This window comes from Brettanomyces nanus, chromosome 1 (genome assembly GCF_011074865.1).
Source record: "Brettanomyces nanus chromosome 1, complete sequence".
NCBI classification, from domain to species: domain Eukaryota; kingdom Fungi; phylum Ascomycota; class Pichiomycetes; order Pichiales; family Pichiaceae; genus Brettanomyces; species Brettanomyces nanus.
This window is the reverse complement of record NC_052374.1, coordinates 956,930-981,622: the sequence shown is the minus strand read 5'-3', so window position 1 is coordinate 981,622 and position 24,693 is coordinate 956,930. Positions and strand designations below refer to the sequence as shown.

The following is a 24,693-nucleotide window of genomic DNA, read 5'->3' as shown; positions in this document are numbered from 1 at the left end:
TACCTTTTTTCTCTTCTTCACCTCGTTCCGCTGAATAAATATACTGTGCCACATACTGTGTAAAACCGTGGCGAGTAAGGACTACTCAGTATACCATTAAATTGTTATTGCAGTATATATTATTCCGCTTCACTTATTTCATCGTCCAAATCATCAAGTGCTCTGTCAAGTTCTTCCTCATCAAAATCAATTTCATCATCTTTGGCCTTATCTTGTATCTTTCGCGTAGTTGTAGCACCGTGCAATGGAGATGAATCAGGAGATGAAATTTCATCACCCAAGTTCGGTGTATCGATTCTAATATTAGGAGACGACAATCCCAAAGGAGTGCTTCCCCGGGATATAAGATTACCTGTAACTGCCAACTTTCTCATGCTAATGGGTCCTCTAGGCAGAGGAGAAACTATACTGGACGCTGAGTCTGAAGCATATGCTGTCGTCATCGTTGGGCGGAGAGAATTCTTACGCCTTGGATTGTCTTCTACAGTCACATGAAACAAGCCGCCAAGACCAGTATTTTTGAGGTCATCTAGTTTCGAGTTCTTATTGGTGACTTTTTCCAATACGTCATCTATACTTCTGGAAACAGAAGTGGCACCCTTATGATCTTCATCCAACTCCTCTTCCAATTCATCAGCAAATTCCGCAAGATCTTCATCACTCATCACGTGTTCAGTGGATTGACTGGATGAGTTTTCTGAAACTTCTGAATCGGACACAGCATTGCTCGATCTTTCTGGAGAACCCGTAGTCGAGCCGCTCTTAGAAGGCCCTGAAGTAACGATTTTTACATCCCCCCCTTTCGTACCTTTAATTCTAGTAGCCACTTTTCGTGTTAACTTGGACTCACCAGAAGTGAACATTCTTGGAGATTTTGCCACAGCTCTCTGAGCTGCTCTCAATAACTCGGACTTCTGTTTCTGTTTTTGCCTCCGCCTTTGCTTGATTTTTGGTTTAACAATCTTCAAAGGTGACACAGAATTGGAATCAGATAAGGACGGAGAATTGACATAAGAAGAAGGTCTTACCAAGTCAGAAATCTGTGGAGGAACACTAGAGCTTTTCTTTTTAAGAAAAGATATCCGATTGATGTGCTGAGAAAAAGTAGCAGCTGTATCATCGAGCTTCGCTGATTGCAAAAGAGAGTCAACAACACTGGTGGTACTACCTAAAGGATTTAAACTTGAGGAAAGACGCTTCTTCTCAATGTCACGCAATCGTTTTTCAAGAACCTCGGGCTCTCTAGACTTACTCAGCTTGATGACTCCATTGAATCGTTCCATACGAAACTTCTTAGCAACATCATCATACAGAAGAATGAAGTCTGAGAGGCTGGACATAGCCAAGGGGGTGTTGTAAGGATTGGTAACCGCCAAACCTCTTGCAATAGACGGAGAGCCGGCCGATAACGACGGCGATGACGGAGAAGACAATGTGGAAGAATGTGATACAGTCCTTTTTGCTGCGATAGTAGATTGAGGCATCTTTCCCTCGAACAAAATATGATCTTGACGAGTCGATCTGTCATGCGATAGAGAAGTGACGGCCTTAGTGTTTTCCTTAGCCTCTGTTTTCAAAATATACAGGTCATCATCGACATCCTTAACGAGAAGTGAGCTATAGGAATCATCAATTGTTTCAGGACGGAAGCCAACTAAATATCAAAGTTAGTAAGGGGAACCAAAATAAGCTAGCACCAAAGTAAACTTACACCTTATACCAAAGACATCGGACAATTGTTGGGAGCAGAAGAGGCCGGACATGTCCACCTCATATTTGCCATCTTCTATTATGTTATCTGGAGCCATTTTGAAGGAATATATGTCTTCCTAGTCAAAAGGAAAAAGTGGACTTGATAAGGTGAAATGGGAAATCTCTACGACTGACTAAGTCTAATTTAAGACTGTCGGCGTGAATGTAGGCGAGCACATAGCGTCAATAACCTTGCCAGTTATTCCATTTTGGGAAGAATTCAACAGGCTATTGAAAAAATTTGGGGCTCTGCGGCTCTACGGCTCTGCGGCAAGTAAGTACCCTTACTACTAACTAACTATACCATACATTCTAATTACTTAGTTTCTCAAAACCCTTAATCTCTCACTCAACTTATCCTCAGACTGCTCGACAGCCTCCTTCTGTTCCGGGATCTTCAAGTTATCGACCTTTGCGTCATTAATCTTATGCTTCATTTCAACACCAGCTTCATCAGCCACTTGCTGCATTAAAAGTTCGACTTGATCTTGCGGCTGCTGTGTAGCATTCATCTCGTTGGAAACCGTCTCGTAATAGTTAGTGGAACTCTCTATGTCTTCAAATTGCTCCTCAAATTTGTCCATAACCATAGTAATCCTTTCCAAATTCATGGTCTCCATCGCCTTATTCATTCCGTTCACTACACGTGCCATGTTTCCAGTGACACTACGCATAGTAACCGCCGTTTGTATCCGGGAGGAAACTGCATCGATTCTGGACGAAAGCCTTAAGAGGTTGAGATACTCCTGACCCTTTCGTATCGCATTCTGCGCATATATTTGTGCAATGTCGTTATTTCCCTCAATTAGAGCTTTCTTCACTTTACCCTTTTCTCTTTGCTCTTCTTTGCGCGCCTTAGCGGCTTGTCTGGTGAGCTGCTTAGCTGTAAATTTTAGCTGGAAAAGTGAATCTGCAAGAAGCTGCCTGTTAGTATAAGTCCAAAATGAAGCTATTTTAATATATCTACTCACTTTCCAATCCTGACATGTTTGCCTTCTCCAGAATGAACGACGTAGCCTTATTCACAGGGCTGGCTTATCGAAGTTAATCTTTTTTTTTCGGCATTTTTTTTTCCTTCCAAACTTTGAGGCGATGCACCCAAAAAGAAAGCTATATATACAGTTTGGTTAATAGTTTGACATAGAGATCTATATATTTATTTGTGAATCTCAGTCTCTGGCTTACTGAGCTGTTGCTTATTCCTGATAAACTTTTCCACGTCAGTAATACTTCCTCGAAATTTAGATCTCCCTAGTAATGTACTGTTATACACAAATTTGTCCAATCCCGAGCTGGTCTGTATCAAAAGCGTCCTTGGACCTTTAACTTTGATATATCTCCCATTAAAAGCAACCAATTTGCTCACTCTTGCTTGGCTAGAAGCTAGAATGGACAAAACTTTAACTAACATGGATTTGAATGCACCAAACCACGACAAGCGACTCTTTGTAGTTTCCAATTCCCCCAATCCCACCTCCTTCTTGGCTTTGACCTTCACAGATTTCGCAAAAGTCTTATTGTCTATATTCTTGCCAATGAAATATCCCGAAGAAAGCTCACTGACATCTTTTATCGTCGTGGCCAACAAATTAGCCTGCTTGATGTAGATCTCCTCATCTCGAGCCAATCCAAGCTTGAAGATAGATCCAGATCCAACCAAGGAAACGTATCCTCTTCCAGTCAATAGCGTATAACCCGACTGGAAAAGACTATATAACCCGGTGTCTAACTTCTTCTTCCCATTTGTCTTTTTGGGAAGCATCTGACTTGTGACCAACAGATTGTTACCCGTATACACGTGCAAAGACTTGGGATCAAGCAAAGCCCAATCCATCGTTCCATCCATAGCAATATTACAGAAAGTCTTGGTCGACTGAGCCTTAGTACTGAACATGAAAGAAGATAAGGGACCTCCTTTGGAATATGCGGAGATCATCAAATTCAATGATACCGTAGATAACAACCTTTGATATGTAGATGTGAATCCCCCATAAAGAAACCTCCTAATAGGTTGGTTGATTCTCAAGGTGCTTGTTACCGCGGTATCTAGATTAGCACCAGAATCAGCCATGAATATAGATATGAGAGACCCTCTCTTCACATAAACGGGAACAGATGGAGGAATTGTAAGTGATAATGTCGATTTTGGATTGCCCAATGTCTCCATAACAGGTTCATCTTTGGTAAATTCAATGGCATACTTCTCGTTCCTCGCTATCTTCAACGTCGACACATTTCCAGGCACGTCAGTATCGTCCACCACTGAAGCCTTGATAATAGGTGGGACTGAAGGTTGTTCTATTGAGATGCATCTAGAAAAAGTTAACAAAGTGTCAATTGCCTTGCCTCCGGAAACCAGGGGTCTGTGTAAAATCATAATGATTTGTCACCAACAAATTCAAAACTGAGGACAAAGACAGACTAACTGACAAGACATCCATCCTTTCCTAGCTTTTCTATTTGCTCGCAAGCCTCGAGGTCCGCGAACTGAGCGCGCTCTAAATAATCGGTGTACGGATGAGCTATCTCACAAGTTCATATCCATACTTTATATTCAGCAGGATCTACAAGTGAGCTGCTAGTTGTACAAGCACGAATGTAGCTGTGTGAAACAACTCTTGGTATTCTTTTGCAAAGCTTTCGTAGTTCATTTCTTTGCCTCATAGTTCGTTGTACTATAGCTGTTGTGCTAGAGTATGATTCGAAACTATTCTGCTTATCCACTTTGAAGAGTACTACCACAATCATTGACGCTTCTTCCAAGCTCTCGCACACCTTTCCGCCGTTGATTTCAATTTCTTGTGCAACAATTGAACCAATTCTCGCATTTTCTGCGGAGAATATCACCTTAAACTTCATTTTGTAGAAAACGAAGAAACTGTGATACCGATTCAATTCCTCTTGGCTCAAGTTCACTTCATTTCTCTCCTCGGATGGCACCATTTTCCATAATGTATACTCAGTCAAAGGAGTTACCAAGTTATTTCCAAATTTATCAAGTCTCTTACGGCAATCTTCTTCCAAGCTCGGTTCAGCAACTAGTATATGTGTCAAATCTGGCTCTATCAATTCCTTTACTGCTAGGCAATCTTCGCACCACTTGAACCGAAACACGTTATACTTATTGCTGAGATCTTTCACCTCAATAGTCATTTTCTCCGCTATAACCATTAGCCTCTCGTGCTTATCAGTATCTAGCACGACCGATTCAGGATTACGTGCTAAAGCTCCCCCATTATCACTAACAATCTGGTTAAGCTCTCTTATTCTTACCAGCTTTCCCAGATAGATGCAATCTGTTCTAATACTAAAAATGTAACTCTCAAATAGGTTGCTCTTAGGTGCCAAACCGCCTACCTCGTACTCTTCATTCAATTTTTGAAGCATTGTTATCTTCTTGCTTGGATACCCTATCCTTCTCTTTTTAGACTCATTCCCAATAACATTCTGAGCATTGTAGAGTTTCGACTGATTTGAAGACTGTTCATATTCTTTCAAGGTACTTGCAGTTTTCCAGTCTTTATCGGTACGTATCTTCACACAAAAAGCGTTGTATAGCGTGGTATCGGTAGCGTAAAATTCCTGCTCTGGCTGCCTAGTGATGGACCTTGCTCTTGCTTCAATTACTACTGAATCTCTTGGGTCTATCCAAACAACAGGCAAAGTCTTCCCGAACTTTACTAAATTATCGTTAGGCGGATCCATGTTGATGTCCTTCCACTTTCCTGCCGTTACCCTATCAATGTGTCTATAATCATCTTGAGAAAACCCGTTGGATATTTTGCACAATGTCATAAATTTACAGCCTGAATCATTATCGTCCCTTAGACCACATAAAAAGGAACTCTTAATGCCAGGAATCTTTCCAACCACTACCAAATCCAAATTCTCACCGAACTCTTCCAAATATTCCGGTTTGATTTTGATCCATTGCTTCGTAGTGGCTCCTATGTCGTATTTGGATTGTATGCTTTTGAGAACTAAACCTTCTGAATCCATGCCAATCGCTCTGTCCATGGCTTTCTCGATCTCATCACCAGTCCGAGCAACAATAAAATCAGCCGCCACAAATAAATTTGCAATAGGTTTCTTCAACACATAACTCAAAACCTTCTTTCGGCGCTCAAGTGGATACTTCTCAAGCGACTCGCCATTCACAAAGACACAGTCAAAGGCTACAAACATAGGATGAGGATTTTTACTTCCAGGTTTAGCTGAAAGAGAGTGTAGTGCAGACGTCTTAAGCACAGAGTAGGGAAGTGGAACTTTTAATATTGGATCATAGCATATCATTTCTCCATCCAATATGCAACTGTGCATATGTAAGTCAAAATTTTCAGGACCTAGAAATGGTGACAAACAACCTCTTAAAGACGTCGAAAACTCGCCGTAAATTGATGTGTAGTCCATCGCATTCCTGGTGTAATACTTGAACTGAAATCTCTCTCCATCTACCCGCTTAATATGAACTTGAATACGCTCTCCATCGAACTTCTCTTCAATAAAAAACGGCCCATCGTTAAAGTTCTCGGATGGAATTTTAACGTATTGGTCTCTAACTCTCTGACATCTCTGAGGAGTAAATGGAAGCATCAACTGTATTTCCTTTTCCTTATCCGAAAGCTGAAAATTGGGATCACTAAGCCCCCAGAAAACCAGTTTGAGATCATGAGTCAAGTCATACAATTTCTTAGCATCTCGATGCCAGCATCGTAAGAACACGCTTTCTGAGCCTATAGGATCAGTCTTGAGTACGATTCGAAAGAAGAAACGTAGCTCGCTGTCGGTCAGCCTATCTATAGCTTCTTTAATCAACTTCATCTGATCGAGTTTTGAATCCTGGGCAAATCCTTGCAATTTATCTAGCATATCATTGATGTCATCGACTCCCAGTGAATCTTTGATTACCGGTCGAACTCTTCTTTCGAGAATCACTTTTACAAGCAAATCTGAAAACTTGACAGTAGCATGAACCCTATTATAGGAGAGCCGTTTCCAGTTCGCAATTGTCTTGTAATCATCGCTGTTCTTCCCCAAGTTCAAGTATTGGCATACAAGGTGGCCGAGTCTGTACTCTTTCATCATGTAGACACGGTCCCTGTCCCATTTAGGGAAAAATAAATGCGCAACTGGTAATATATCGTTACCAACAGTTTGACGGTAGTTGCGAATAAATCTCTCTATGACGTCTGCTTTCTTCAAGCTTATCCCGAGCTGAAGGTTTCTAGTGATTCTCTCAACAGGCAAAAAAAGATCATCCACTAACTGTTTGAATTTCGGAAGTCCGCCATGATTCTGGGGCTTTGATACAACCAAGGAGCTGAATGAGACCAACTGAGCTTCATCAGACATTACACGTGAAGTATCATAAGAGTATTGTACATAAAGAGTAGAAGAGGACAAGAAGAAGGAAAAAAAAAAGAGAGTTCATTATTCGTCTTACTATCGCTGATTTATTTCATTACGGTCTTCATCACAGCCGCGCAGTGGAAAGCCAACCCAGGACATTTGACCTTCACTTGAGCAAACTCATCTACAAACTCGGCCAAATCCAGTATGCAGTATACCATGGCTGCCAATTTATAGTCGAACACGCTGGGTTTATTCGTTTCACTACCGAAGAAAAAGCCTTTTTGACCTGCGTCGTTGTAGACCCGCTCAAACTGGAGCAGAGCCTCAATACCTTCGTCCTTGCATCTCTGGTACTCCTCATTAATTGATTGGGTGTAGTATTTGGGCCTTATCCAAGATGGAAACCAAAAAAAGCCGGTGTTGAATGCCGAAGCAATTGACGGATTCCTTAAGTCAAACTGGAATCTCGACACTAAATGAGCCATCACCGATGGGTAAACCAATTTTTCAGAGATATCCTGCTGCTTTTCTTCGATACCAGACAATGAATATAGCCTCATTATAAGGCTCTTGTCTTTCGTCAGCGTTAGTCGAGAAATATAAAAGTCAAATAATCGGGTATCAACCAACTTAATATACATGAGCTCTGTAGTATCGGTAACACTAGCAAGGGCAAACTTGTTAACCACGGTGGTTCTTCTCACCTTTCTCTTGACCGTTTTGGTAATCTTATCGATCTCATCTTCTATTAAAATAGGCAACTCTCCATCTGGTGAAGCCCCAAATGCAAGTGAAACAATAGAACCATTACGGGTATTTGCATATCCCGCACTGTTGGTATCAGGCCCTAGTTTGGGTAGATAACATCCCGATCTAGAAGCAAGAAGTAGCAAAGCAAAGAAACATAACGGATCCACTGTCACCAAAATATTCTCATCGAAGTTAAATGGAAGCACATTGTAGACCCCAAGTTTGAATTTAGTGTACTGATTGACATTCCCGTTGTCTTCTTCTTCTTCGTCCACAAGCTTAAACTCCCGTTTACTTTCTAAACTATCAAATGATTCAGAAACATTGTCAATAGGTGCGTAAGTTACTAAAGGAAAGTTGCTGTTGAATCTATTGATTTCAGCTATTAGCGAGATCATTCTAGTGGGGAATCACTCACAATACAAATTGAAGTAAAGCTGATAGGCCGGCCAATTCTGTCAATCAATATGAATACTTTTTTCCGCTTTTCCACTTCGAAGGAAAAAAGTTTGAAGAATATTCCAATTAGGAAATATTCTTATCATGTCTCGGAAAACCTGATAAGATAGGGGGTCGAGATCTGGAATGAAAGCAATATTTACACTATTTAGATTAACCATACTACTATATACATCTCTGAAAGGAGTTCTGAGTATGCCATTGTTCAGTTTTCTACAAAAATTGGGCTTTTAGATGAGCCTTTAAAGTTGATTTCCCAACAGTCTTCACTCTTCTCATAGTACCCACTTGAAGTTCATGATTGCAGCCGGTATATGCAGAACAATTGAAAGATGGTTTTCGTGTGAAAAATATCTTGTGACCTACAGATGTTGCTATTTCTGTGTCAAGACTTCCTAAGGTGATTACTAAGACCGTTGATGATATAGAAAGTCCCGGATTACTGACCACAGTTGTCGGACATGTTGGGGACCGAAATATTCATGCATTGGAAATCTTTCCACGAGGAAAGATTGCTGTTGCTAAACAAGTCATTAACAACATGGTTCAGAGAGCAATTAACAACGATGGTGCTGTTTTCGGAGGGCATGGTGTTGGCATTGGTAAAAAAGAATATCTTCAGAAGAAGCTATAAACGCCATGAGGAAATTGAAGTTTGCTTTGAAAAAAGCTTCTCTTCAATCCACATAAAATCATCAAGACCGACCCTAATGAGCACCGCAAAGACACATCTTAGAATGAACATAACATAAATATACTCATTATTGACTAAAAATACATATAATACAAAGTGAGGAAGCGATCAATTCATCGGCTTTCCTCGCTTTTAATCAAAATAGAATCCTCCAGCGATGAACCGAATCATGTACTCATCGACATCTCCGACCCCATCATCTTCATCTTCATCTTCATATACTTGTTCGGGCTCATGCCCTTCCACTGTTTCCTCTTTCAAAGCTATTTTCTGTGCCATCTCGGCAGATTTGGTCACATCACTTTCCATAGGAGTTCCGACGCTCGGACTTCTACCACTGTCCTTATTATCGTCCTCGAAGTCCCTAGTATCCAAGCTAACTTCCTTCATTGCAACTTCAGCTGCCGCTGCATCTTCAGTATCTTCAGCCTGTTCCAACGCCTTTGTCAAATCTTCTCGGCCAGCATTATCAAGAAGAACTTTATTACCTTTAGAATAATTTCCTTCAACACCCGATTTCGTCCCGTCTCCTTCCTCAGCGCCACTCTGTTCTCCTAGTAAATCTTTAACGGTAATCTTGTTGAAATAATCTGTGGTAAAGTCACCTTCCTGGATGACAACGTTATCCAATTGCCGTTTTTGGTTGGCCTTCTTGAGAATGTTCGACTCAATCGTATATTCCGAGACAAACCGGTAAATATGGACGTCTCGTGTTTGACCAATCCTGTGACACCTATCCTGACACTGCTTATCCATGGCTGGATTCCAATCGGAATCGTAAAATACAACTGTATCGGCACCGGTCAAGTTTATACCCAATCCACCAGAACGTGTACTCAAAATGAAACAGTTTACACGATTATCTCTGTTAAACCTTTCCGTCATCAACTGTCTGTCTTCAATCTTTGTGGCACCGTCTAGTCTCATGTATGTATAGCCATTGTAATTCAAAAATTTCTCCAGAATATCCAAGACCTTAGACATTTGTGTAAAAATAAGTACTCGGTGCCCGTTACTAATTAACTCTTGTAGTAAGATAGCAAGTTTTTGTAACTTACCGCAATCATACTGTAAAAGTGATTTGTCCGGAAAGGCAATGGATGATTTTATCTGCACTTGATGGAACGGATTACTGATCTGATCGATTTGAGCTGCATGCTGAATCTCTCTTTTCAACTCTGCTGGAGCGCACATATCAACCATATCTTCAGCAGTAACTTTTGGCGTAATGAACGTGAAATTCTCAATAATGGGAGACATCAGCTTGGAACGGAAATCTATAGTCTTCACCGCTCTTAGCTCTTCAAGCTGCTCTATATTTTGCTTAGAATATCTATCAACGGTAAGCAGTTTGATCAAGTTCGAGGATATTATCTGAGCCTTGTTGCAATTATTGCTATTCACATACATGGCATGCTTTGTATGTTCAAGAAGATCATTGTTCTGCTTGTAGATCAGCCATTTGTAATAATCTTCCAAGTTTGCCAAGCTAGGTTCACTTTTTTCGACCTCAAGTTTACTCTTCAGTTCTTTGACTCTTTGTGCAAAAATATTAGAGGCTGAAAGCCTCTTGACACCACTGAGCTCATGAGATGTTAACAGATAATTTTGAGAGGGAATTAGATTCAGGAAATTGAGATCAACTTTCTTAAAAGGATCAGACTTCATGTGCCTCTTGACAACCATCTTCTTCAAAAGGAAATCAACAGTGACAGACTTCTTAAGTGCAAAGCTCGTATTGATAGGACGGACTTCAAATAGATCGGGATGGTTACAAACTTTCCTCAATTGCATCAAACAGTTGATGATACTCAAAAAGTTTCCGCTTGCAAGAGTCTCCTTTGTTTGGGCCCGACTCATGAAATCATCGTAGAGAAGTCTCTGTCTTTTTGACAATCTGCAATAAACTATATGCTCATATTTTGCAGGCATCTGCTTTTCAACGTCCTGTTTTAACCGCCTAAGAAGATAAGGCCTCAATACTTGGTGAAGCTTATCCACCGTTTCTCTGGTTTCCTTATCGTTAACGAGACCACCACCTTGAATGATTTTATCAACAGGCCTTCCAAACCATTGCTGAAAATTCATTAAATCGGCAAATCCTTCGGGCATGGATTGGTTGGTCTTCGAAGAAGGCATCAAGAAATATAACAAGGACCACAACTCAACGATGTTATTCTGAAGCGGAGTACCAGTAAGTAACAACCGGTGTTCTGTGTTGAAATTTAGCAAAGATCTCCACCGCTGAGAACGGAAGTTCTTGATGTTGTGGGCCTCATCTAGTATCATGTATTGCCATTTTTTTCTGCGAAACACGGCGTGGTCTTGCACAACCAATTGGTATGAGGTGACGCACACATGAAAAGAATCTAGAGTATTCCAACCCTTCCTCTTCTCCTTACGCTGCTGTGGAGAGCCATAGTACGTCAGAACTTTAAAGCCTGGAGCAAATCTCTTGAATTCCATCTCCCAATTAAGCATCACGGAGGTCGGTACAACAATTAAATGTGGTCCCCATTCATTTTTCTCACATGCAAGATAGGCGATCAAAGCAATAGTCTGAATAGTTTTGCCTAAACCCATTTCGTCTGCAAGAATACCGTTGGTACCATTATTGTACAACGAAGCAAGCCAGTTAAGGCCTTGCTTTTGGTAAGGCCTTAGAGTACCACGTAATAGAGACGGAAGAGGAACATCTGGAATGGACGAGGACTCGTCTTTGCCAGAGCCATCCTTAGGAGACGAAGTAGGAGTGTCAGAGTCATGCTCACTGTAAACAGAATCATCATCGGAATCATCAATGTTTTTATCCAATAAAGACTCCAATCCATGATCCGTGGGTCCATTTAGACTCACATCTCCGCTTTCACTGTTGACCGCACTCTCTGCTTCACTGTCACCCAGTGAGCCACTATCATCAGTGGAATCGGAAAAGTCGTCATCGTCATCATCGCCGTTATCTTCATCCTCAAGAAGTGGATCTGGTGTCTCGTTCGCGAGTAATTGTTTCTCCCTTTCAGAAACTTCACTAGACGCCAATTCAGGATTTAAGTCGACGTGAGAAGCATTACCCCCATACAAATCCGCTAGCCCTGAGCCAGGTAAATTTTCACCGTCATCAGATTCTTCTGCATCCTCTTGGTCTGCTTCTACCAAAACTTTGTACTTTTGCCTCAACTGCTCAGCCGTCAATAGATTATCATCACTGTTTTCATTAATTTGTCCATCAGTCTGCTCACCCATAGTCAGATCATTATCATCAGTATCCCCTTCCTCGTTTGATGTGCTGGAACTAAAGTAATCGTCGTCATTTATGGAAGAGTCGGTTTCCGAAGCCTCATCATGTGCGCCTAGCACTCGAGGGCTGGTACTTCTTTTATTAGTCAGCTGGGCACCTAATACCTTGGTACTTTGATCAAGTATCTTCGATAGCTGTTTCTTTGATTGCTCAGCTCTCTCCCTTTCCTGCTCTCGTTCTTCTAAAATCTTGAAGGCCTTAACAGCGATAAGCCACCTCTTTTTGACCTCCCGTGCAGTATCGCGAGCTAATTTAAGCTTCTTTCTATGAAATTCACGCTGCCGTCTCTCCTTCTCTTGCGAGAGCCGCCTAAAATGATTTTCAATCATCTGAGCGATCTTGCGGCCTTTTTGTAACTTGACAGTTCTCATATGATGAACCACTTTAGAGAGCTTGATACCTTGAGCCACTATATGATCATAATGAGTCAATTCATTCTTCATTCTAAATGGAGATGGAGGAAGTTTGTAATGACTGATATTATGCTGAAAATTCCGTTTGATGATAGTAGGCTCTCGACTGCCACTTGGAACGTTTCTGAAAATGTTTTCATTGAAATCCAATTTCAACAGCTTCCTCCGTAATCCATCTTTAATCTTATCTACAAGATGTTCTTGTGATTTCAAATATTCATTGTACTCTGGAATCGAGAGATCTCTAGGTGGATCCTCTATTGTGGTCTTATAAGAATTGAGAAACTCATCCAAGCTTTTGAATTTAGGCCTGGTGATGAACATTGGGTGTGCGATTCTTTGCGGTTTAATGTGATAAGATAGAGAAATCTTTTTTGGCAGATGGTAGTTTTCAGGTAAAGGAGAAACGTGAACGACTGAATCATCTGACGACATTTCAAAACTGCTATCCTCTTCAGACTCATCATTATGATCTTCTTCTTCTTCTTCCACTTCTTTTTCCTCCTCTTCTTCCTCCTCTTCTTCTTCCTCCTCTTCATCCCTTTTTTCCTCCTCTTCCTCTTCCTCATCTTTCTTCACTTTCCCCTGAGACTTCGTTTCACGCTTCACCATTGCCTTCGGTTTATCTTCCTTAACCTGTTCTATAAGTTTGGTCCGCGTCTTTTTGGAACGCTCAAATAGCATATTATGTATTTCAAGACGGAGAGGATCGGAATGCTGCATAACTCTGGAGCTAACACGCCTCCCGCGCTGTTTCTCTTCTATTTCCGGCCATAATTGATACTCCTGTTCAATCCGCTGAAAGCTCTCGGAGGATCTAATTTCAGAAGCCTTTTGGGGATCAAAATAAACCAAGGAGGTGTAATTTCGAAGATGAAATAGCTCGTCTATAAGTTTCTCGTTCGATATAAGTAGATCGCATAACTTCTGTTTGCCAGACTCTTGATCCACCACTTTTCTCTGATGAGATAGAATTGTCGATTGAGAATAGTATGCAGGAAGCTTCAAAGAATCATTGACAGAGATGGTGATTGAATCAGAATCACCTTGATTCGTTGAACCCGTTATTTCTTCTATATAGTGTGATTGCGCTGAGCTGGTATTCTGGTCCTTTTTTGACCTTTTGGCCAGTCTATTAGCAGTATCAGTATCATTACTTTGATGTCTTTTCCCAGAATTTGCCAGTCGACCTGACTCCAGCTTTACACTATAAGGCATAGTATAGTGAATGATAGGATGAAAAAAGAAGGAAGAAGTATCTGGTGCTAAAATGTTATACAAGCATGAAATAAAATGGGGCGCGATCCAAGCGAGGAGCGCGCACGGCGTTTGAGGTAGACAGCCGTCACAGCAGGGGGGGGGTGAAAAGGTGGGCTTCTGCTTGTCAATTTGCCAAGATGGAAGATATCAAAAATCACAAGACAATCAAATAATGAATTATCTGGTACATTGATTTTACCGTCATCCTTCAGCCTTCTGCCTTCTCCCTTGTGTCTTCTGTCATTCTTCGAAATCCTGTAATCCCAGCGCTTGGTATTTCGCCACATATATTCTCTTGTGGCACAGCAACATAAAATTTTTTTCGCGCTTTCTGGTTGGAGAAGATAGAGAGAATAGGAATAATCAAAGGGCATACAAAAGAAGATAGAGAAAAATAATTACGACAGCATCTAACACAATTGATCCTTGGCAAGCGTAAGAATTGTTTGTTGAAAATGTTCAGACAAGTAACTAAGAGCATAGTGGCATGCAATAGAAGAGGCATAAAAGATGTTTGTTTGCAAAGCAAAAGATTTGTAAGTTCCAAGGAAGAATACGAACTTCCAAAGTTCCTCCCGGATGCGGAGAAAGAGTTTGGTGTCGAAGTGCCTAAGGACTACGTTCCTCCACAGTACAGAGACCCGTATAAGAAGTACGATGATCAACAAAACAGAGTCAATTTTGGTGAGAAGATCCATCCATTCCATGATTACATGGATATGTGGTCTCCAGATCACTTTCATCCAGTGAGGGACAGAACGGCCCTCAAGCAAATCAGCGTGTTTTTTGGATGTTTGGGTGCCTTTGCTGCTGTTATCTATCTAGGGGATCTATGGCCGGACAGACCGAGTATGCCAAGGGATTACCCTTACGATGGTTTATACAAGGATCTTGGGGGAAGGGACGGTGAGGAGAAGTTGTTCCAGGCCAGACCGGACAAGGGTTTCAAATGAAGCTGAACGTGGTGCTCAACTATTTATTTATTTATTCATTTGTTATTTATTATTCAAAGATATTACGAAATATACATGAAGTATATCGAGTCGATTCAATTGGCAGCTCTGCCATCGTCTTTTTCTTTGGTTGGGGCATCTTTCAATGCCTTGTCGATGTCGATCTTGTAGTTCTCTCCATCCTTTACTATTAATCCTTTATTCAGTAGATTTTCAAAGACATCTTGAGGAACCCAGCCACCTGTGGCGGCAAATGGAGTGGATGAAAGATCCTTCTGAAGATCCTCGAAATCCTCCTTGAACTTGTCCAGGTCTTCCTCAGTAAACTTGATTGGACAGTCTCCCTCTCCAACAACATGATCCTCAGAAAATGACTTCCAAAGCATCTCAAGATCCGCAAGAGATGCTTCAATGTTAAGGTAGTCCTTCGGGTTTTTATCTTTCAACGCACTGGTAAACGACTCCCTGATTTTCTTAACAGCAGGAGCCGCACTAATGGCAAGCTTGCTAGTATTCTCTGCCAACGACTTTTCCCAGTAAACTTGGTTTCTGGTACGCTTTTGCATATACTCATATTGATCTTTCAGGTCGGCATCCAGTTTTTCCAAGTCCGGAATCTCACTAAGGTGGAACACTTTAGGACCAGTGTATTCCACAAACTTCGGTGCAGGGTTTAAGATGAAAGGTGTCACAGTACTGTCTTCAAAATCGACAAAGTAGTTCCCGTTCTCTGAAGTAATTACGTTCATTGGATCCAAGTCGGGAATGAACAATCTTGGTTTGATCATCTCTTTGAAATTTGGAATACTGGAACTCTTCAAGTCAAACAACTTTTCGCCAGTAGCCAATAGCGCTTTATATACCCTGAGAGCTTCTTCTGCATGTCGATTATTCTGTTCCTTTCGAAGACTAGCAATGTTGACTTGGGCCAAGTCAGAAACCATCTTTAAAGGCTGATCAAGGGCCCACGGTCCAACAAACTTATCCACTTCCTTCTGATCTAAATTCGATCCTTTTTCATAGTATGGCTTCAAAGTGGTAGGGCCAAGAACAAACTTTTCTTGGCCATCAATGGCAGGTTTACCTTGAGGATAATCCTGTTTAAAATACAATGATCCATAACCTGTGAACACTGGTTTAGTAACAGCCTTGAAAAAATCAAATATAGGGGTGATTACCTTGTGCAATTCATTGCTAACCTTTTTATCTTCAACCTTACCTTCAACAAGGGGATACCAATCTTTCATAAGTAGATCTCCCTCAATATACTCCGATAGAATGAAAGGATAGTTGAGATAATTGTCGAACTGACCCGAATAGGCCAACACCTTTGGCACTTTCAAGCCTAACTGTTCTCTGAGAAACTCCGTAGTGGCTACTTCACTATTAACAGCTCTGCTTGTATAGTAGTCAGGGTAGAGCTTATAAGGTAATCTGAGAATCATGCTTTTACCATTGTTCAGGTTCACCAAGTAAACGTGGTGAAACATACCTTCGTGAATAGAAACAACCTGTTTGATATTCTCAAAAGATGAACCTGTCAATTCTTTCAAGTTCTTGGTAAGAACATTTACATTTCCATCCATCATCTTCAATTCTCCCTTTTTGTCTACATCTTTAGCATTAGCAACATCCTCTAGCACTCCTGTGAGAATATTCAAGCCAGAAATCGAGAACTTGGTAATCCTCTTCTGTTTCTCAGCAGCATCGTTATTCATCCACGTTCCCCAATGATATTCAAATAGTTTGTTTCTCTTCGGATCTGTGTCATCATTTAATCTGGTGAACACCTCGTCTGAAGAATCCTGCTTAGCTTTGTAGGAGGTAGTAGTTCTGAAGCCCCTAATAAGGCTGATTCGGCCAATTCCTAGCGCTCTTTTAGCAGTAAGTGCGATTCCGGTACCTCTTGAAAGCATATTGAGATAAACTATAAATAATTAGATAAAGAAAGTTGTATCCGGTGGATCATCACGATGTCTTTTTGTATATTAGTTAGCTACCCCTCGGCCCCACAATTTCGAGGTTTCAAATTTCAAAACTTTTTTTTTCCAATCCATTGCCGCGTCTAAGATATAGGGCACAAAAAGGGACTGAAGGGGAACCAAAAGGGATCAGCCAATTCAAAGATATTCATACATTTTTAGATCTTCCCTTCTCTACCAATTCTCCATATGTCCTTACTACGTAGAACTCCATCTTCAAGGCTGCCGCTCTCAGTGAGTGAGGATTTGATCAATTCCTTCTTATTCATTGCCGTAAGCAGCGTGTCGTATTTGCGGGGTCTATTTGATGATTTGCATTTTGTCAAAACAAAGTACTCGTTCAGTAAGCGGTATGGCCGGGAAAAAAACTTGTCAGAGGCCCTTTCTGTACAACTTCTAAAGGAAGGTCTGTCTCTAGAGGCAGACACGATCATCTTGTGGCTGCGAAATTCTGTTGGCGAGGCAATTCATAGAGGATACTTGCAGGCCGTGTGCCTTACCATTATTCTCGATAACAAATCTACACAGAATGTGTTTGAATCCTACACATTTAGCGTCAATTATGAAAGACGTGATCATTATCTTACCATGGTTATCAATGATAATGAGCTAGTCGTCGATGATGAGAAAAATGCCATGATGAGCCTGTTGAAGCATCTCATCGCTGAGACACAATTATTACCCGCTCTTCCTCCCAAACGTTATCTTTTGATGAGACTCGTTTTAAACAAGGAGGCTCCCAAAGATTATGTCCCTGAACACTTCAAAACCATGAAGAATTCTTCTGATTCGCTCAAAAATCCTCAGTACTCGACTGATTGTGGTTCCGTTAAAACCATTCATCATGAGATCCGTTGCGAACTCTCTTCTAAAATTTGCACTAATGCCGCATCAACCTTGCCTAACAGAAATGAATCTGATTCTGATTCTGAACTGGACACAGACGTAGAAACGGAATTCCCATCAATTCCTTATCCCATGGCCCAAATGACAAGACATATCACTAATATAGGCTGTCCCAAATAAAACTCACTATATACCTACCTCTTTCTTCAATTTTTTATCGTTCAGATGCACAAACTGAACCAGGTCTTGCTTACTTATTACTCCTCTAAAGTTACTTGTACCCGCGTGGCAAACAAATATGTTACTTAGTTTCAACTTATCCATGGCCTGATATGCCGTCAAAAGGTTGAAATTGGGAGCGACAACAAATAGATCTGCCAACGGCGTCATCGTCTGGCCCAGAGAAAAATAGCCGTTGCTATTTCCGTCCTCGGCCTCATTACGAACAGATTCATTGGTGTCAGTTGTAGGTGTTAGATTAGTATGAATTCTATCCACTTCTTGGCCGATTTGAAACGAAGTAACATAACCAATGAGTTCAGGATCCGATGGAGACTTAAGAATTGGGTGTCCATACAGACTTGCAGGAACATCTTCAAGATCTTGCACAGTTATGCATCTGCTATCATATATAACTTCCAAATCATCGGCAGAAGTCATTAGCTGTGTTGCCGACATCATCGACATCTCTGATACTGTCATGGTATCCTCCAAATTTGATGGCAAGTAGCATTCATTTTCAGCAATGAGCCACAGCTCATAGATTGATTTTCCCAAAAACAAATCGTTCAAGACTTTGGCACAGAAGACTCCCATCATGATAGGGATGATATAATTGAGAGCACCGGTAAGCTCGAATACAATCACTACAGATGCAACACTCATCTTGGTGACAGCAGCAAAAAATGATGCCGATCCAACCACAGCATACGATGCAACAGAAATACAAGAGATTTTCTCGTTGTAACAGTGTAGAAAGACACTCAAATCGGAAAACCTGTACTGAATAAACTCGACAAGAACTCCAACAAACCTGCCTATCAATGCTCCCACCGTAAGGGCCGGAATTAATGCACCACCTGGAACGAAAATACCGTAAGTGTAAGCGGAGAGAAAGTAGCCCTGTACAATGAGGAAAAGAAGTACGAGCAACGTCTTTATAGGGAAGCCTTCGGTGTTATCTAAGGAGCATAGAGGGCTGTTGGGATCATCAGCACAATCTGTAAAAAGTAAATCCATCATTTCGGTTATACTACGATGAGAGGCATTGAAGCAGAAAGCTAAAACATTTGAGACGATAGCAACAACAACGACTTCGGTCAGACGAAGTCCTGAACTGCCTCCAATGTGTCTCTTTCTAAAGCGAGCGAATGTAGTGTTAAGCTTATTGAAAAGGATCCCAAGAGAGCCACATATCAAACCAAGAAAAATGTATACGAAGGCCTCGAAGTAAAGCCAATTGTTCTTAAAATCCACTTTGAAGGAGTCGTTGACTGAAACGTCCTTAAAGGGGTTGAGTTTCTGTAGAACAGTGACACCAATGGTGGTGCAAATAAATGAGTTCCACATCATCTTATCAACTGGGAAATATGACTGTATCTGTTCGAGTCCAAATAAAACCCCGCCAATAGGAGCATTGAATGCAGACGCTATACCTATAGAGAAACCAGAAGATAAGAACTCTCTTCTGATAGCCTCGTTCGTGAATCCGACGCCAAAGCGAGAAAAGACATCAAGACAGGTACTCAATAAAGCACATGCGATGTGAACCAATGGTCCTTCATAGCCTAGCCATAATCCACTGGCGATAACCATCAAAAGACTAATGATTTTGCTGAAAATTAGAGAAGAATTCAAGAATCGTGGAAGGAATAGACCAGAAACAATCATTTTCATCTCAGCAATTCCGCTTTTCGAAATATCAGAGTGTCTAGCAGCGATTTTAAAGGCACCAATAGCAAGGAGAGTAGTTGTGATCAAGACTACTGCGAAGTTGATAATGGTCTGAAGAAGTGTCTCACTGACAAACAACGGTCCCCAATTGGACCACTTAGTGTAACACTTAGATCTAACGCGATAGAATGAGTCAAGACAAATTCCAAATTTAATGTCATGAAATAGCATTCCTACATAATCGATTAGCAGAGTCACCATGGCCGTACCTATACTGGATATGATCAATGTGAGCCACCTCACACTGAGATTTTCAAATCTTTTGAACCTCGATGCACTTTGTGACCATATGCGCTTGGGAAAATTGAGTCTGGCATACTCATATTGCCAGTCTATGAACGTATTTTCTTCATATTTTGGAGATCCAGAAGGAGGGGTGATATCATCACTATCATTGAGGGTAGCACTAGAAATAGTAGTAGAATGTGAACTATAAGATATCACGGGAATGAGCGAAAACCGAGGATCGTCTTTAATCTGTCTAGCAGAAGTATATCTCGGTGACATATAGCAATGGTTTGTGAACTAAATAAAGAGATAGAAACAGTAAGGCTGAGATATAAATAAAATACTTGGAATACAAAACGTTCATCTTTACACCAGAAGAAGGCAAAGGGAAGAAAATGAAGTTAGATAGATAATCGATCGTTTCAATCGTTGATAAGAAGCATCTTAATGGCATCAGTCTCAGAAGCATTGCTGAAGACATCGTAAGCCTTTTCGATCTCATTTAGTTTGAAGCGATGAGTAATCAAAGACGAAGGATCCAATTCTCCGGATACAACTTTCCTGAGTAAATCTTTTGTAGAATGGCCGCAGACCAATCCGGTACTTATGTTGATATTCATGACCCATAACTTTTCCATAGCAAGTTTGCATGACTTAGAGTGAACACCGACATTGGCAATTCTACCGTTCATACCAACAATATCCTGGCACATCTCGAAAGTTGCCGGAATACCACAGCATTCGATGGCCACATCGACACCGGGTAGCTTACCCTGTTTCACAGGAAGCCCCATAACAAGTTTAACAACATCATCCTTGCTTGGATTAAAGGTGTAGTCGGCACCCAATTTTTTGGCAGTCTTCAATCTGGATTCGTTCAAGTCGATAGCAACAATATAATCTGGATTCAATGCCTTAGCACTGATCAAAGCAGCCAACCCAACAGGTCCCATACCGACAATGGCAACGGTACTTCCTTCTTTGACACCTCCATCCAGAACACCAAGTTCGTAGGAGGTTGGTAAAATGTCACTAAGCATTAATAAAGACTCCAACTTCACGTTATCCGGGCATTTGATTAAAGAATTGTCAGCAAGAGGAACTCTAACATAATCAGCTTGAGTTCCATCAATCTCACTACCCAAGATGCATCCACAGGTTCCCTCGTTCTGTGTACAATGAGCTTCGCAACCTTCTTTACAGTAAAAGCATTCACCACAAGGAGTGATGCAAGAGACGATGCACACATCACCGACTTTAAAGTTCTTTACTTCAGAACCTATTTGCTCCACCTTGATGATACCCTCATGACCCAAGATAAATCCTCGGCCAGCCTTTTTCTCGGCCAACTTGTTGAACTCTGGGAAAGCACCTGAAAGGATATGAAGATCCGATCCGCAAATAGTTGTTACAACGGTCTTTCCGATCACATCTGTAGGCTGAAGTAATTTTGGTTTCTCCACATCCTGGTACTTGATAACTCCTGGTCTGACATATGTTAAAGCTTTCATCATAGTGAATTGATAGTTTAGATAATAAAATATTCGATACTCCAGACAATAAAGCTACAAAATTAAGGATTCACACCTTATATTTATACGACAGCATGATTATCTCCTTAGCCCTGTCCCATGTGGAATCAGGCAGGCATCACTGGATGAAGGCAATCGGCAAAAAATTAGAGCTTCCCGGAAACTATCGAACCCGATAAATAACTCCGGTTAATTTACGGCCTCCGGTAGCTGACGATCAGGTGACGTACAGGATTATATATATATATTTTTTGGTTCCGTGATATTCAGTTTCCCAATTCTCCTGACCGACCACATGCTGCTAATTACTTCGTACAGGATTATATATATATATTTTTTGGTTCCGTGATATTCAGTTTCCCAATTCTCCTGACCGACCACATGCTGCTAATTACTTATTGTCGAGGATCAAGTAAGCAGTAAGTCTCGTCTGAATTCGGAAGAGGAAATACCAAACACAAGATATGCCGAATGCGGATTGATCCTTGCACTGCCACAAACCTTTTTGGGAAAATTTGAGTGGGACACGAATGTAAATAAAGGATATTTATCAACATTGGGCCTTGGACACGCATTGTTGATCTGACATACTTCAACAATTTTGTTTTGTGTTTTATTCTCTTTTTTTTACCATAGTTCACCAAGATGCTAAGAAATATCAAGTCTCTTCCCTCATTGAGGGTCTTTGCGGAGCTGCAATCGAATGCTGTCCTTAAAGCTGTCGATCGACCTCCTGCAGCCAGGACGTTTGCTACCCTGACAATGGCATCTACTACAGCTCGAGCTAAACCAACAAATAGCATGAACTGCAGTTCAAGGTTTAGCAAATTTTTTCACAGAACAGTACATTCTACCAGTAAAAAGGAGACTATATTGTTTGATCTGAATAACGGCTCAAAGAGTAAGTATGGTTCGATGAACTGTCAGGGTCTCAAGATGGAACTACGTCGGCGTGGATTGAAGGTTTCAGGAAAGAAACTTGAGTTGATTCAAAGATTATGTCAGGCTGATGAGACAAGAATGTCTCAAGGTTCCAATGCAAACACTTCTAGCAGGGCTTTCTCTACTACTAAGGTCTCGAATGGAAGACTGCCCATGAAAGAGAGCAAAGCCAAAAGACAGAGGACTAAGAAGGCGAAAAGCATTCAACAAGTCGCACAGTTTGAGATCAGGAAGGTTTCTACGCTTCATAAAGTTCCGGAAAAGCAGGCTATAGCTTCTCTTACGAGGAGTCTTAGCTCTTCTTCGCCTGTCGAGGCTAAAGATGATACTTCAAACATTGATTATTTCAGACCTGCAAAAAAGGAGGCACCACCAGTGGAGCATTTGAAGGTTCCGAAAGTAGAGAAGCCCGAAGAAGAGATTTACACCAAATCGGGTACTCAGAGTTTCAAGGCACCCCAGAAACCCAAGGAACCCAAGGAATCCAAGGGATCCAAAGAACCCAAAGAACCTGGAGTAGAGCCTAACGGATCCTCCGACACCAGAGCCGCTACTTTCTGGGGAGTTTCTGGTCTTTTAACACTAATTTGGTGGTCTGGAAGAAAAAGAGATGGTAGACAGTAAATATAACCACTGCTTCTGAGCAACTGAGGTACTCCAGTACTCTCGTTGGAGATATGGCAGATGGTTTCTACTCGTTCTATTTCTCACTTAATCTATATTCATGGACTTTTATCGAATACATCTAACAACGTCTGGCTTCTTTTTTCTTTTTCTTCTCTTCCCTTCAGTACAAGTAGATACTATCGACACATCCATAGCCTGCAGCCACGCCACCCTCGTTGCTGCTGCTGATCTTCGACCTTAAAAGGTACCCTTGATAAGCAGCATTGATCATCTCTCCAGAGTATTCGTTGAATAAAAATGAACTGTATATACCCAACTCGGAAACAATTCCATCCTTGGCCAACTGACCGTCTCTAAGCAGAATGTTTTTTTGAACTGGAGGATGAATCAACTCCATTAAGATATATCCGGACCATTCTTCCTCCGGAATTGACCTTAAAAACCCTGGAATGTCTTCTTTATAGATATTGTTTCCTCCTCCCTCTCTCTGAGGTTTAAGAACAAAGTTTTCTGGACATTCAAATGCCAATTTCTTGGCAGCAGCGGCTCTCGCTGAGTCATCTAAAGGATAAATCTTGCAGAAAGTAGAGTGAAGTTCTGATTTATCTTGCTTATCATAAAATTTAGCTAAAATTGACTCATCAGTCAATAGTTGCTGAATCTTTTTGGCCCCACTGAGTTGAGCCAATAATGATGGACACTTTATAGCTAGGGTTGTTTCCAAGAGAACCCTGCAATCCCAAGCCTCCTTGACCTCAAAATCATGGGGGCTGTAACCACTTCTATAGTATACCACTGACACTTCCCTGCCCTCGTAGTACAATCTATGCGATATTTCATCTACAACTACTTCAGATGTAACTCTAGCCAAATCGATCCTTTTGGAAACAATCCCAAAATCATCAAAAAGAGTGTACTCGATGGCCCTTTGATCGAAAGCGTTCCTCTCATTTGGCTGGATGACAAATAGCACTATAGTCTTAGTATAACCGTCCGTATGATGAGCCTCGTAGCATGAAACCCCATCTCTCAAACCTCTAGCCAAACCCAGAGAAGAATCGCTTACCGGCAAATCAGAATCATCATAATATGCATCTCCATTGGAGGTGTAGAGACCATTATCGTTGCAGAATTTGTGTAATTGGCCCACACATCTAGAAAGACCTGCAAAAGACACACTCACAGTGTTAAACTCAACTTGCTTGATCTGCTGTGTGGTTGTATCATACATGTAGTCAGATCTAGCAATACCCAATGATATAGGCTGTACAATTCCCTTCTTTTGTGCTTTCAAATAAGATTGATACAACATACCAGTGAAGCTGGAGTCGACTGGAGCAAGTGCCTCTATGACATTTATGAGCCAATCATGCTGAGATACAACATTGGCATAAAGTTCACTATACGCGGTAGCAAGGCTTTTAGCCTTTTCGAACTGCGATCTGGGAAATGGAGTAGGGAAAAGTGTTAATGGAGCCAAGTTGACCTGGTACTCCTGATAAGAAATAGGATACATGATAAGACCTTTCGAGAGACCGTATTGAGTCAAGTTATGAATAAGCTTGGATTCATCTTCATCGTGGAGTTGAGGAAATTGAAGCGGCATCGTTGAAGAATGGAGTGGCCTCAATAAGAACTGGAGGTGTGGTGGT

At 41.2% G+C, this 24,693-nt stretch overlaps 12 protein-coding genes across 12 annotated transcripts; 3 read left to right on the top strand and 9 right to left on the bottom strand.

Annotated features, from left to right (window-relative positions):
- Positions 1 to 119: 119 nt before the first annotated feature.
- Positions 120 to 1,808, bottom strand: FOA43_000459 (uncharacterized protein; the record flags this gene model as incomplete). Its single annotated transcript, XM_038920790.1, has 2 exons — positions 120 to 1,654; positions 1,712 to 1,808. The coding sequence occupies 2 exons, from the start codon at positions 1,806 to 1,808 to the stop codon at positions 120 to 122; spliced, it is 1,632 nt and encodes a 543-aa protein (XP_038776718.1).
- A 264-nt stretch (positions 1,809 to 2,072) lies between these two features.
- FOA43_000458 (uncharacterized protein) lies at positions 2,073 to 2,739 on the bottom strand (the record flags this gene model as incomplete). Its single annotated transcript, XM_038920789.1, has 2 exons — positions 2,073 to 2,701; positions 2,724 to 2,739. 2 exons carry the CDS (start codon positions 2,737 to 2,739, stop codon positions 2,073 to 2,075), a joined length of 645 nt encoding a protein of 214 aa, XP_038776717.1.
- A 169-nt stretch (positions 2,740 to 2,908) lies between these two features.
- On the bottom strand, positions 2,909 to 7,104 carry FOA43_000457 (uncharacterized protein; the record flags this gene model as incomplete). The annotated part of the gene is made up of 3 exons (XM_038920788.1): positions 2,909 to 4,038; positions 4,179 to 4,248; positions 4,300 to 7,104. 3 exons carry the CDS (start codon positions 7,102 to 7,104, stop codon positions 2,909 to 2,911), a joined length of 4,005 nt encoding a protein of 1,334 aa, XP_038776716.1.
- A 101-nt stretch (positions 7,105 to 7,205) lies between these two features.
- Positions 7,206 to 8,252, bottom strand: FOA43_000456 (uncharacterized protein; the record flags this gene model as incomplete). The annotated part of the gene is made up of 1 exon (XM_038920787.1): positions 7,206 to 8,252. One exon carries the CDS (start codon positions 8,250 to 8,252, stop codon positions 7,206 to 7,208), a length of 1,047 nt encoding a protein of 348 aa, XP_038776715.1.
- Positions 8,253 to 9,139: 887 nt separating this feature from the next.
- Positions 9,140 to 13,936, bottom strand: FOA43_000455 (uncharacterized protein; the record flags this gene model as incomplete). The annotated part of the gene is made up of 1 exon (XM_038920786.1): positions 9,140 to 13,936. One exon carries the CDS (start codon positions 13,934 to 13,936, stop codon positions 9,140 to 9,142), a length of 4,797 nt encoding a protein of 1,598 aa, XP_038776714.1.
- A 497-nt stretch (positions 13,937 to 14,433) lies between these two features.
- On the top strand, positions 14,434 to 14,931 carry FOA43_000454 (uncharacterized protein; the record flags this gene model as incomplete). Its single annotated transcript, XM_038920785.1, has 1 exon — positions 14,434 to 14,931. The coding sequence occupies one exon, from the start codon at positions 14,434 to 14,436 to the stop codon at positions 14,929 to 14,931; it is 498 nt and encodes a 165-aa protein (XP_038776713.1).
- A 95-nt stretch (positions 14,932 to 15,026) lies between these two features.
- FOA43_000453 (uncharacterized protein) lies at positions 15,027 to 16,847 on the bottom strand (the record flags this gene model as incomplete). Its single annotated transcript, XM_038920784.1, has 1 exon — positions 15,027 to 16,847. One exon carries the CDS (start codon positions 16,845 to 16,847, stop codon positions 15,027 to 15,029), a length of 1,821 nt encoding a protein of 606 aa, XP_038776712.1.
- A 255-nt stretch (positions 16,848 to 17,102) lies between these two features.
- Positions 17,103 to 17,939, top strand: FOA43_000452 (uncharacterized protein; the record flags this gene model as incomplete). Its single annotated transcript, XM_038920783.1, has 1 exon — positions 17,103 to 17,939. One exon carries the CDS (start codon positions 17,103 to 17,105, stop codon positions 17,937 to 17,939), a length of 837 nt encoding a protein of 278 aa, XP_038776711.1.
- Positions 17,940 to 17,945: 6 nt separating this feature from the next.
- Positions 17,946 to 20,219, bottom strand: FOA43_000451 (uncharacterized protein; the record flags this gene model as incomplete). The annotated part of the gene is made up of 1 exon (XM_038920782.1): positions 17,946 to 20,219. One exon carries the CDS (start codon positions 20,217 to 20,219, stop codon positions 17,946 to 17,948), a length of 2,274 nt encoding a protein of 757 aa, XP_038776710.1.
- A 143-nt stretch (positions 20,220 to 20,362) lies between these two features.
- FOA43_000450 (uncharacterized protein) lies at positions 20,363 to 21,454 on the bottom strand (the record flags this gene model as incomplete). Its single annotated transcript, XM_038920781.1, has 1 exon — positions 20,363 to 21,454. One exon carries the CDS (start codon positions 21,452 to 21,454, stop codon positions 20,363 to 20,365), a length of 1,092 nt encoding a protein of 363 aa, XP_038776709.1.
- A 780-nt stretch (positions 21,455 to 22,234) lies between these two features.
- Positions 22,235 to 23,038, top strand: FOA43_000449 (uncharacterized protein; the record flags this gene model as incomplete). Its single annotated transcript, XM_038920780.1, has 1 exon — positions 22,235 to 23,038. The coding sequence occupies one exon, from the start codon at positions 22,235 to 22,237 to the stop codon at positions 23,036 to 23,038; it is 804 nt and encodes a 267-aa protein (XP_038776708.1).
- A 163-nt stretch (positions 23,039 to 23,201) lies between these two features.
- Positions 23,202 to 24,647, bottom strand: FOA43_000448 (uncharacterized protein; the record flags this gene model as incomplete). Its single annotated transcript, XM_038920779.1, has 1 exon — positions 23,202 to 24,647. The coding sequence occupies one exon, from the start codon at positions 24,645 to 24,647 to the stop codon at positions 23,202 to 23,204; it is 1,446 nt and encodes a 481-aa protein (XP_038776707.1).
- Positions 24,648 to 24,693: the final 46 nt, after the last annotated feature.